Here is a 13,838-nt window from a genome sequence, read left to right on the forward strand (position 1 = left end):
TTGAATTATTTTTCCTCCAAAGATATGTTAAGGAAGGCAGGCAAAGAGAATGGAAGGGATAAAAGGAAGGAAAGATGGGTAGGAAAAAGAGTAATATGGTTTCCTCAAAGCAACAAACAGCAGCTAATACATACATGCCCTTTAACTGTCATGGGTACAATTATACGCTGTCATTTAAAACATAAGACCAGTGTATAACAGTAAACTGAGAAGCATTCACAAACTGGTATACAAATGAAGATCGAACCCACTGATTACTTTTACAATCGGCAAATCTCTAAGCCATCCCTGCTGGGAAATGTCACACTGCCACCATGCCAACCTACCTTCCTTCCTTCATTTTTGGGTACTGGGGATCAAACACATGACCTTGTGCTTGCCATGCTCGCACTTGTGCTGCTGAGCTAAATCCCCAGCCCCATGCCAACCTGTAAGTGATCACCAGGAACTACAGAAATCCCTTAGATAACCAAATCAAGCAAACAAAATATCTCGATTTTAACTTCTTTGTTTGAATTTTATGCTATTAATTTTAAAAAGATGAAACAATAATTTGACAGTAATGACACTGGCCCTCTTCATGTGGCAATCAAGGAAATGGCTATTAAACCGAGATCCAGACATAATCCAGAAAGCATACTTGGAATGGGTTCTGTTGAGGATGCATTCCTTCCAGACTCGATGGACCATATGATTGTGGAGTTTTGGAGGAATCTTCCCCGATCTCTTTGGACTGTGCATAGTTATCATGCCCCCGTCTTGGGAACCTAAGTGACTGGTAGCACTTTGCATACCTCCACTCTCACCTGGAAAACAAAGGCAAGTGGAGTGTTAGCATTTTCTGGTATGCAGTCTATATTTTAAAATATGCATTGTAATTGCTGAAACATATTCTTGTAGCTTTTGCTCTAACCCCTGGCAATCATACTATCTATAGCAATGAGTAAAATCTGTATAAGGATGTCTTAGCTTCCCCTTCCTCCAACTCTGTCTTCATGATTCTTTATGCTTTCTCTAAAGCAGTTGCTCTGATTAACACTCATTCACACGTCTATCATGGAACAAACACAGAAATACTCCTACTTCACATATACTGAATGTAACTTAAGAGGCATCAAAGGAAAAACAACCAGACCTGTGCCTGCGTGCCTGCCACCCTTAGACAACACTAGCTTCCCTGAGGTAACCAGCAAGGGCTGGGTTAAACAGCCAGATATAACCTGTGTGCCCACAGGCCACCACTGGAGATGCTTGCTTCCTGCAAGCAGCCAGTGTGGTCCCGGAGAATCAGACAAACACACCCCTGAGTCTTGGTGTAGCCACACAGGCTGAAACAAGCAGCAGCCCCGCCACCACACATCTCTGGCCATCAGGAAAGCCTTAGGGTAGCTGCACAGACCTGGAGAACCCCACCCCAAACCCCATTACCTCCCCAGGACCCTGTCTTCGGAGGAAACACATGTGTCTGGACCATTCCCCTCCACCGTAAAGGGGCAGCCAATGCTGGAAGCACCTGGGACCCCACACTGGCTTGGTGGGAGGAACCCAGGAAAATGTCAAGACGAAGGAGCAAAAGGCAATCCCAGACCTCCAGCACACATAGAACAAATCTAGGAGATATACACATGGAAGAAAATGCTTATTACATACCTAGTATCTCTGAAAAGAGAGCAACTGAAGTAAAGAAACAACTTCATTAGGCTGGAAAAGTAGCCAGATTAGAAATAATATCTCAGGTAAAAGAAGAAATCACAAACATAATGAAAGAATTGCTGAGCATATCTAAAGACATAGATAAAAAAGAGGAGCATAGGAAAATGATGGAAACTTCAAATGAACAATATAGGAAGGAAATTACAATGCATGAAACAGATTCAAAAAGCTAACCTAGAAATTAAAAACTGCAATGAAAGCTGGCAAAACTGCTTGAAAGACACTGAAGGTAGACTTTCAGACTTTAAAGACAGGATTGTATCTAACAGTCACAAAAAGAAAGAGCTCTTAAAAACAACAAGGAACCAGGAAACAACCATTCAATAGCTGCAAGAATATGCAAAGAAAAATAACTTAAGAGTGATAGATGGAGTATTATTCAGCTATAAAGAAGGATCGCATTGAGATATTTATCAATAAATGGGCGCAGCTTGAGACCATACTCATAAGTGAAATAAATCAATCTCGCATGTATGAATACCGAATAGTTTCCCTAATGTAAGTAATGATTCAAATATATAAAAATATGTGATAATCATGATTCCCCATTATGTGGCCTTGAAGCCTTATAAAATTTTCACTTATTAATTAGAAAGAAGGCTTTATTCTGGGCTTTTTGATATGGAAATATTTGAAGCTTTAGTATATGAAGTTTTATCCAAATAATTTAAGGAAAAAGACAGACACTATGGTAACTACTATTCTTTAAAAAAATTATTTAGCTATTTCTTATGTTTATTTTAATTAAGGGAAAAATTTAAAAAATTAGGATATATAGTAGTAACTCTTTTTGATCTCCTATTAACTTGTTTTGAAGTCCTGTAATACTCCCAAGATCTAGTTTTGACTGATTAGACTCTGTTCCATTCTGTGCGATAGTAGCAAGTCTGAAGGTATAGGCAACTAATTTGAAGGCAATAAGATTCACAAAGATGCCCATTCTGGTTTGACTATTGTCTCCTTTGGAAGTCCTGTAATGTTCACAATGCCTAAGTTTTATTGGTCTTGTTCTCCACTGTTTTGTCCGGCTTTATAATATCTAATGAGATGGACAATTCCTTTTAAGGAAACAAGAGACAATGTTGATAACCATTGTTGATGACCTTGTACTCTGTTCTACATCATGTGCTATGTCTATCCTTGGTTTTGACTTACAGCTTTGTTTTGCCATATTTGACTTTATTCTCTCCCCCCCAAAAAAGTAATAAGAACTAAGGAGTAATAAAATCCAAAATGTGTAAATTTTGTTGTAAAAAAGAGAGGGAGGGAAAAAAAAAAAAAGAGCTCTAACGGATATAACAGCAAGTGTGTTTAGGGATGTTAAATAGCTGACTATATTAATGTTTTTGGATCATTGAACACAGCTGTTTGCAGTCTCTCTGTTTGAATGTCTACTTTGTATTCTTTGATACTGTGATTTGAGCAACTATTTCCAAGATGATAATATGTAATCTATTAACAGGTGATTTCTTACTGTTATGTTTTTTTTTTGTAGTTCTGTATTATGTGTAACCTTACACTGCTTTGTTTTGTTTTGTGTTTTTCTCTTTTTCCTCTTAAATTAAAAAAAAAAAAAAAAAAAGAGTGATAGATGTCAGGGAAAAAGCAGGGGCCAACACAAATGACATCAAAAGACTTATTTACAGAAGTAACAGCAGAAAACTTCCTGAACATGGGAAAAGAACCTGGCATACAGATAAGCAAGGCATATAGAACTTGACTAGCCATAACCAAAATAAATCTACACTTTGATATGTATTAATCAAAATCCACAAAATTCAGCAAAAGAACAGAATATTAAAGGCTGTCAGAGAAAAGAAACAGATCACCTATAAAGGAAAACCCATCAGAATCATGGGAAACTTTTCTACATAAACCATTAAGACGACTTGGAGTGAAGTGTTTCAAATTCTGAAAGAAAACAATTTTCAATCCAGATTGATGTACCTGCAAACCTATCTTTCCAAATTGATAAAAAAATAAGATACCTCCATGATAAAAAACAACAGAAGGAATTCATGACCACCAACCCAACCCACCAAGAATGCTGAAGGATATTCTAGAGAAAGAAAAAGATGACCATGGTTCCAGGAAGAGCAGCAGCAGAAGATCACTAAACAGGGCAGGCAACTGATGAAGGGAAAAAGTGGGTGGCTGGGGGGGAGAGGGTAGGGGTTTCTCAACAACAGGAGCATAGCATGGCAGGAACAAGTCAACGCATGCTGGCTGTATCCACTAGTGCAGATGGCCTCAATTTACTACTAAAAAGAAACACAATGTGAATGGATCAAAAAACAAGATTTATCAATATGCTACATACAAGAAACACATTTAACTTAAAAGGAAATTCACAGACCAAAACTCAAAGGAGAGAAAACAATTGTTCCATACAATAGGAAACCAGAAAAAAGCAAGGTAACTTGCCCATCAACCAAAGAATGGATAAGAAAGGTATGGTATTTTCATACAATGGAAAGCTACTCAGCTATAAAGAAGGATAATCTCAAGGCTCTAATATAGGTAAATGGATGCAACTTGAGATTATGTTCCTGGGTAAAGTGGTATGAACTCCTGTGAGTGAACCTCATGTTATGTCCTAGCATAAAAAAACCGAAGGAGTTAGTGGGATTCAAAATGTACAACAGATATTATAAAAGTGATAGGGGAATAAATGTCTAAAAAGAGAAGGTGGTAACCACAGTTTATTTTCTATTTTCTTGTTTTCATAGTTTTATTTTGTCTTGTTTTGCTTGATTTTACTGAGCCTGATGGTATGGGCAGCTATTTTGAAGACAACGGGATATATTATGATAGCCATTGTTTATTTACTACTATCTGGTTTTGAAGTCCTGCAATGCTTTCTTTCTTTTGATTTGATTGGTTTTAATCTGATTTGCTTTTGTTTGGTTTTACCATCTTAACAGTATGGGCAGCTATTTTGAAGAATAGAGATATTATGGTAGCCATTGCTGATTTCCTATTATCTTGTGAAATCCTGTATCACCTTCATTGTTCTGTTCTGATTAGCTTTATTTTGTTTGGTTTTATTTTTTTTAAATAAAAAAATTAAATTTCTTAAAAGGAGGTGCTATAATATTAAAGATGAAAATATGCAATAATTATTTGGAAATTTAAAAATTAAGCACAAGTAAGTTTTTTTGTATAGTTTTTTTTTTTGTGTGTGTGTGTGTGTTTCGTTTTTATGGGTACCAGGGATCGAACTCAGGACTGCCTGCTTGCAAGGCAGGCGCTTATGCTGCTGAGCTAAATCCCCAGCCCCCACAAGTAAGTTTTAAGGCAGATAGAAAGAGATTCATATAACTAAATGGTTGTGTGACAACAGTACATAGTCCCTGGGCAAGAAAAAGTATTACTTAATAGCATAAAGCTTTTAACAAGGTCAAATTCCAAATTTGTGAGTGGAACTGTTTGTCCCCATGCCTAACACTATGAATGCTCAGTACTAAAATACTGAAAAGGTTGTCTCAACAGTTTATGTCAGCAGATTAAAAATTCATGGATTTCACCTTAATAAGTCCACTTCATTTTTCCAGTCTAATTGATATATAATCCATTTGTTTTGACTACATTCACTATGATCACTGATGATACTACAGGTTCACTCATGAGTTCAAACCATTTCACCCATACTACTATGGTTATTACTTCTATCTCCTGCAAGACAAATACTAAAGTCACTTTCCAATACTAAACTCTGATTGTTACTATCATCTGTTTGATTTAATAATTATGAATAAAATTAATAATTTGTTCAAAATATAACAAAGGTGCCAAATATCTTGACCATAATAGTCATTTAAACACTCTGGAAAATCTCTATCCTTATCTGAAAAAGAAAGAAGCAACCATATAACACTTAACTAAGTATTATTTGTATCACTGCAACAGTCATTAATTGGACTGAATGATCAGGACTACTTCTGTTCTTAAAAAGAAAACCTAAATATCTCCATTCTTAAGAACTAAAGACTTATTTCCCCCAGAAAAGTACTGTTATAAGACAAACAAAGAAGATGAAAAATTTGGTCCTTCATTCTGTATTTTTAGAAGTTTTCTGATTTGACTCATCATGCAAAGTAATTCATTTCAGCATCACAATTGGTTTCCAAATGCGTATGGAAAAAAACAGGCAAAGTAAAGAAGCAAAAGTATGTAACAAGCCTTTCTTCCCCAAACATGCTATACAACAGAGAGCCTGTGTTCATGGTACCCAAAGAGAATAATTTATGAACTAAAAGAGAAAACAGAGGAACGCAAGCTATAGAGGTTTTGAGATTAAAGGTGGGTTAATGCTTTTCAGTAGCATTTAATGACTGAATGAAAATGTGGGTGCCAATGAAAACCTGAAAATTGCAACTTGATAGGTAGCTAGGTAGAGAGCCTCTCTGGGAAAAACAGCTCAGACGCTGGAATCTGACAACATGGAGAGGGCCGGACGAGTGGAGAGGGACTCTCACGAATCCAGGAGGAAACTGAAGGAAAAAGAAAAATAGGAAGAGGAAGGAAAAATGCAAGTGGAGGGCTAGAGCCCAACGGGCTCACTGAGACCGTTCCATGCTGTGCTGGACACACTGAGGAGTTGGGCGATTCAAGGTCGCACTGAAGACATAGCCACCAATAACGGGAGTTGGTGAGTCCTGGGCCCTTGGCAGGAGGATGCGACACAGCATGCAGTGGAGCCAAGGTGGAGAGCTGCATTAATTCTTGGTGAGTGCTGGAAATTGGGTCCCACCACAGGTGTTGTTGGCTGGAAGACATCTTGGAGTGGGGCAGAGTCTGGCGCCGTGGTGGTATCTGTCAGCCAGCCCTGGCCCAGAGAGGGCTGGTGGGACCTGCTTGGGCTGAGTCATGCCCCTGGTCAGGACCCAACAGCCAGGGACAAAACTGTCCGGACCCTGTGACGTCCACCATAGCACAACCTAAGTTGCTGAAGGCATTTGCCAGTTAACTGGCTCAGAGAAGTGGGGCCAGCCCACAGTCCCTGCATGTACCTCAGATAACAGCAAATTGGAGAGGACAGCAAAATCCCAGTCAGCACACTTCAGAAAAACCCTAAGCAATACAGAAAGGGCCAGAGACCTCCACCAGACACCTGTCTGAAAGAAACCAGAAACATGCCAAGAGAGAGAAATAAAAAAAACCTCCAGCCACTGATCCTGGGAAAATAAGCCCAGGAAAGGTAAATACAGAAGAGAACCAGTGCAGCAATCATGCAATATTAGCCACAGCATCAGCAGACATAAAGAAATACCTTCATGACCTTATAGACAAACTTAAAACTGAAATTCTAGTCCAAGCGAGGCAAGATATAAAAAAATTAATTAAAGAAATGCTAAGCACCTCTCAAGAAGACATAGATGGAAGAATGGAGGAACCCTGAAAAGGAAGAGAAACCTTTGGTGAAGAATATAAACAAAATAGAATACATGAAACAGATCCAATTACCAAGAAACTAAAAACTCCATTGAAAGCTGGCAAAATGACTTGACAGAAACTAAAGTTAGCCTTTCAAAACTTGAATAGAGATTTATAATGTATCATGAAAGAAAAGATCTCTTAAAAATAACGAGGCACCAGGAAGAAACAATTCAAAGGCTAGAAGACAAGAGGATCTATAACCTAAGAATAAAAAACATGAGCGAAGAAGCAGGAGTAACCACAAATGAATTACAAAGACTATTCACAGAAATAATCAAGGAAAACTTCCCAAGCATAGGAAAAAGAAATGCTATCCAGATAAATGAGGCATACAGGACTCCAACCAACTACAACCAAAACAGATCTACACCCAGACATATAATAATCAAGATTCCAGAAATCCACCACAAGAACAGAATATTAAAAGTGGCCAGAGAAAAGAAGCAAATCATCAAAATAACAGATTTATCAACACAAATTCTCAAATCGAGAAAAGCCTGGGGGGGAAATAGTCCAAGCCCTGAAAGAAAATAACCTCCAACCCAGATTGATGTACCCTGAAAAACTCTCCCTCAAAACTAATGGTGAAATTAGATGTTTTCAAGACAAGGAGGAACTCTGGGAATTCCTGGCCACTAATCCAACCCTACAAAAAATACTGAAGGACATTCTAGAGAGAGAAAAAAAAAAATACCAGGATTCCAGCAATAGTGATAGAGAAGCCTCTATGAATGGGGCAGACATGGAATGAAGGAGAAAAGCAGACAAATAATAGCAGAAAAATAGCAGAGATGAGGCAGAGAAGGTAGGCTGTAATCATTAATATAGATAGCCTTGATACACTAACAAAAAGAAACACAGGCAGAGTAGATTAGGAGGCAGGATCCATGGACATGCTCTAAATAGGAAATATACTCAACCTGAAAGAGGGTTAACAAACTCAAAGTCACAGATGAGAAAACAATGCTCTGTGTGACAGGGAACCAGAGAGAAATAGGAACAACTCGTCTAGCAGCCGCAAATAGGTTGGAAAGTTATGACACTTTTGTGCAGTGTAGAACTACACAGCTGGAAGGAAGGAAAACCTTGTGGCTTTAGTAAGTAAAGGACTACAGCTCAAGATCAAGCTCAGGGGTAAAAAGGTTCAGCAACCCTTAGATAATTAATGGGTTGACCCCCTAATCTAAAAACTAAAGGAGCTAGTGGCACCCAAAATTAACAAAGCGTCCTGAGTAGGGGAAAGGTGAGGAACTGCCTAAAAAAGAAAGGCAGACAAATAGTGTATCAGGATTTAAAAGCCACAGTAGTCTTATTGCTCTGTTTAGTTTGATTTTATTTTGTTCCGGTCTGTTTACTCATACTAGATTTGAGGGCACAGACAGCTATCCCAAAAAATAGTAGGCTATACCACAGTAACTATCCTTAATTTCCTATTAACTTAAACTGAAGTCCTGTATTACTTACATTGTCTTACTATGACTGATCTTATTTGAAGCTCTTTTGTTAGACGGCTGTTTTGCCTTGACTGATTTTATTCAAATTTGGTATGCTTGATAGTATCAAGTCTTAAGAGTAGAGGCAACTACTCAGATAACAAGATGTAGTAAGATACCCATTTCGGTTTGATTATTAACTACTTTCGAAGTGCTACAATGTCTCCAAAGTTGTGTTATTAAAATAGCTATGTAATGTTATGTTCAATTAAAAAAAAGAAAGAAAATGTGGGTGCCATCTTACATGGAATTAAACAAGGCCTATACTCCAAGCTGTTAAATGCATATTGATTGCTGTTACCTCCAATTACCTCCATATATCAAACATAATGGGCAAGTAGGTATAAGGAAGGCATAAATAATTTCACCAAAATTATTTCTCCTGCCAGGCTCATTGATAATCTAGGAGACACTCAGCCCTAGCTTTTAAGGGGGCAAAGCTATCTAGTCTGTCAAACATGGCAATGTTCAATGTTAGAATAACAAGGCTGACCAGGAGTCTTTCCTTATGAGTCCTAAACTGTGACTCAAAATTGTATGTCCTGAAAAGTTGGGCAAATTCACTTTACAATACAGATACTATAACCTCTTACTCAATTTGTTCATTTTAGGGTATGAGGTCATATCAGGAGATTTTTTTATTCAAGGCTTAGTACAATACCATACAGAGTTAAGGGAATGGGAATCAGAATAATGAGATTCACAGTGAAACTCACCAAAAACAAAGGCTCTCAGTTTAGACCTGAGAAATTTAGAGTTTGAAGTGATGAGAAATCAAGGCACCATATACACGGTAGGTCTTATACAAATTTCACAAAGTACCCATCAAACAAACAGATACCGTAAAAAAAGATAAAAACTTAATGTAGTGTAACTATTACGAATCCAAACTGTACAGTGAAAACTTTCAAATACCACTAATTTGAATATTTATATTAACAGATCTTCTCTGTGATCATTACTGCAAAGGAAGGTAAAAGTATTTTTTTCTTTTTTAAAGTAACTGTAACAAATATTGATGACAAACACTTTCAGAAGGGATCATCCAAATTCTTTGCTGCACTGATTAGGTCTAGACATAGTTGTCTCTCTTTATCTACTCAGGATTGGTTCCAGGACACACTACAAATAAAAAAACTGAGTGGTGCTGAAGTCCTTTACATAAAATGATTAAGTGTTCGCACTTAACCTATACACAGCCTGCTGTATACTTATCTCTAGATTATAAAATATAATGCAATGTAACTATTGCATAAACAGGAATTATACTATATTCTACTGAGAGCATTGATGAGGAAGAGAAGTTGGTGTATGTTCATTACAGATATAACTGTTTCTTTCTAGAATATTGTTAATTTGCAGTTGGTTGAATCCTTAGATGAGCGACCTATGGACACAACAGAGCCAACCGTACATTTTTTTTACCATGTCAGGAACAGTGTGACTTTAAAACAGACTGTGTTGTCTGTCTGTCTCCCATACAGTATCTAAGTGATTCCTCTCAGATGACTTAATGATGCATGCTGAAATTGAGTTCCGACTGTTCTAAACTTTTAAAATTACCATTTGCATATTATTGTATTATTTATCAAGAACTTCCACATATACTACCTTATTCTTGTAATAATCCTGTAAGGTATGTATTTAAGAGAAAAAGAAAGAGATTCATAAGAAATATGAGAATTCAGTAAGGTCATTCACATTGTGAAAGGTATAGCCAGGTTTTAAAACTAATTCTGTTGAATCACAAGTCTATGCTTTTCCCCAATATGTTCTTTCATCATGAACATTTTCTGAATGCCCACTATGTGACAAGCAGCACACTAGGAACTCTGAAACAGTATCTTATTTAGTTCTCACAGAAATGACTGTGAAGTGTGTATCGTGTTACATGGTTTGTTTTCAAAGTTTAGCAGAAAATTAGCCAAGATTTTATTTACTCTGATGTTTCTGCCAACATAGCGCACATTAAATGTCCATAAACAATCTCATTTCAACTCAGGCATGATGAGTGCACTTTCCTTAGTGATAAGATTTCCAATTATAATAAGGTCAACTACAACAACAGCAAAAGTTAACATAGGAAATACAGTACTCAAAAAAGAAGGTGGAAATACTCCTAACTTAAACAATTTCTGTATATTTCCATGAAGGAAGACTTGAAACTGTCAAAATTTTCAAATACTAGTAATATCTATTAATGCGAACCTATTACTGATAGGCAAAGTATTAACTTATAGATCTTAGCTGCTATCATTAACTTTAAAATAAGAAAAAAATTATCTACGATGTGTCCGTGCCTAGCAATAATTATTTAATAATTAATATTTAGTAATAATAATTTAACCAAATGCTTCAATCATTTTCGGGTTTGGAGTTCTCCATTTGTTTTTTGTTTTTAAAGGCAACTTACATACTATTTCCTATGTTTGTAAATATGGACACAAATGTAAAACACGCTGTCTTTGGGTGTGTAAACATGGGACATACACATAAAAGGGTAATATGTGTGCAAAACTTATGAGTAACAAGTCAGTTCAAGAGTAAAAATTAATATAGGTATGGGCACAATTAAAATTCGGAAGCAAACAGATTTTGTTCATTTATAATGTTCTTTCTTCATTTTGTAAAATCTGTAGGTTACGGGGCTGGAGATTTAGCTCAGCAGCATAAGTGCCTGCCTTGCAAGCAGGCAGTCGTGAGTTCGATCCCCGGTACCGATAAAAAAGAAAAAGACCAAAAAAAAAAAAAAAAAAAGAAAGAAAAAGAACTTCCTTCACTTAAAAAAATAATAATAATCTGTAGGTTACTCTATGACCTCCATCTCTTCCACCAAGTATTTTCCAGGTTGCTCACCTATTCTGGAACTGTGGAACTACATGGCTCTCTGGGGTCTCCTCTACCCCACAACACTCCTTGACTGTACTCACCAGTGACAGCCTGTTCGGGAGAGGTGGGAGGGGTGAGAGGCATCCCACAGTTACTCGGGTCCTTCACACTGCCAAGGCCCTGCTGCCCAACGGTGATATGGCCTCCAGCACTGGTGACACTCTGAGGAACTGGGATGTCATTCTGAGAGATCAAAACAAAAGCTGACGGGTAGACCATCCGAACACCACCTGTAAGGACAAAGCAAGAAGAGCGCCAGGCCTGAGAATGAGTTCACACACAAGACTGCCAACTAAGACTGCCAACTTCATTATTCCAGTGGTCAGGGTCAAAGCTCAACACGAAGATGAAGTTCTGCCAAAAGTGCTATGTTTCATTCTTTTCTAAGTTAGCTGTTTGAACACGTGTTCCAACATGACAATAATAGCATTTGCAATACAGGGACCACTGGTGCTTCAGGCAAGATAACTACTCAGCATATACTGCTATGTCAAGAGAATAAAAAATAAGATAGGAAAATTATGGAAATTCTTTCTGATTATTCTGAGTTCTTTTAAATTAAAGATGATGAAGACAGAATGAAATTCTTTGGGCAAAACATTTTCTCTTACCAACAATTACTTCAACTGCTATGGGGAAATCATCATCATATCCTAATTCCTCTTCCTCTTTTGATTCCTCTTTCTTTCTGAGCACCATCGGGTAGAAATACTGCCATTCTTCAATCAACTTGCGGGTGGCTGGGTCTGACATCTTGTATGCTTGGCCTGTCAGTGTGCCGTTTAAGCCATAAGGACTTACCAGTACTATAGAGGGGAAGACAAACATTATATACACGTTAGAGGAATAATTCCTACTTACACGCAATACTGTACACATGGTAATTTTAGGGAAGAGCAATGATGACAAACCTTGTAGAGCTTTCAATGATAACAAACAGCTGGCAGCAGCACACATGCTTTAAGTTTGTCACCACTGCCTTAGAACATGGACCCACTTAACGCACATTGCTCTGTATTTCCTCATGTCTTTTAATGTAAAATTTTTAAAGGTTTATTTTTATACTTATTATTTATATACCTTGAGTCCCAACAATTTTTGAAGGCAATCAAAAGGGCTAGTATTGCATTATTAACTATTGTAACACATATATAAACTATGCACACTAAAACCTACCCATATCTCTTTAGTAACAGTTTATACAGTATGAAGACAGGATCTTCCAAAACAAATGAAAGTCAGTACATACATCCCACATGTGCCCTAGAACATTCTGCCTGTGGTTCCTGATACCTATAGTAATCAATGAATAATACAGCATACATACAACTTCTAATAGAAGAAATGTCTTAATGTACATACCTTGAAAATACACTCATTTATTATGTTAGTTATGACTGTTTTGGAGGTCTACTGATGAAATGACTCCAGGTAAGTTTATTTAACTCAAAGTAAGCCCTTTTATTTTCTTTCAGTTCTTGACCATGATGTCATTTTTACTGAGTTAGACACAAACACATAGCTAACACGTGGCTGTAAACATCCCAGCCCATTCATAGTCTCAAGTAAGTATCTCAACCTCTCTAATAATTCTTTACTGAAGACAAAGGTCACATTTTTCTTAACCTTACTTTTTAGAAAAAAGTTTGTATTTCTGCATAGTTATTAGAGGTGAGATGTCTTTTTTTTATTTCTGATTTTTTCCAATAGTTGAATGATAAGTCATATCCATCAAGAGACAGGTAGCTGTAGACATCACATAGTTCATGAAGTCTTTTTGCTGTTCTGCCATTCTAATATTATCTTTCCCTACTTAAAAAAATTAGGTCTCTTCTCTTCCCTTATGGCCAATAATTTCTTCTATTATTACCATAAATGTTATCATTTTAAATGATAAAAGTCTAAGATAAAGTCAGATAATGTTCTAAACTTTGCTACTCAAGAAAATAGAGAATATTAATTATCCCTGATACTCCATAGTAGCATGTAAGGTAATAATTTATAAAAATATGTTTTGAGGGGCTGGGGATTTAGCTCAGTGGCATAAGCGCCTGCCTGGCAAGTGCAAGGTCATGAGTTCAATCCTCGACAAAAAAAGAAAAAAATTTAAACATATATATATATATATATATATATATATATATATAGTAGATAGATAGAGAGAGAAAGAAAGAGAGAGAGAGAGAGAGAGACAGACACAGAGAGACAGAAGACAGAGAAACAGAGGGACACAGACAGCAAGAGAGACAGAAGAGAGAGACAGAGAGAGAGAACTGGGTTGCTTTGAATTTTACAGTAGTTCAT

General features: G+C 36.9%; 1 protein-coding gene across 7 annotated transcripts in view; it reads right to left on the reverse strand.

The window, feature by feature from the left end:
• The window catches only part of Med13l (mediator complex subunit 13L), a 280,561-nt gene that overhangs the window by 52,460 nt on the left and 214,263 nt on the right, over positions 1-13,838 (reverse strand). For all 7 annotated transcript variants that reach the window (XM_063225704.1, XM_063225705.1, XM_063225703.1 and 4 more), the window contains 3 exons: positions 12,146-12,340; positions 11,576-11,764; positions 641-806 (listed from right to left, as the gene is read on the reverse strand). In XM_063225704.1, coding sequence (XP_063081774.1) covers positions 641-806; positions 11,576-11,764; positions 12,146-12,340 — 550 coding nt within the window. The remainder of the gene's footprint in view (positions 1-640; positions 807-11,575; positions 11,765-12,145; positions 12,341-13,838) is intronic.

Source organism: Cavia porcellus, unplaced genomic scaffold, assembly GCF_034190915.1.
Source record: "Cavia porcellus strain 051 isolate PalLab524CR breed Dunkin Hartley unplaced genomic scaffold, mCavPor4.1 scaffold_16, whole genome shotgun sequence".
NCBI classification, from domain to species: domain Eukaryota; kingdom Metazoa; phylum Chordata; class Mammalia; order Rodentia; family Caviidae; genus Cavia; species Cavia porcellus.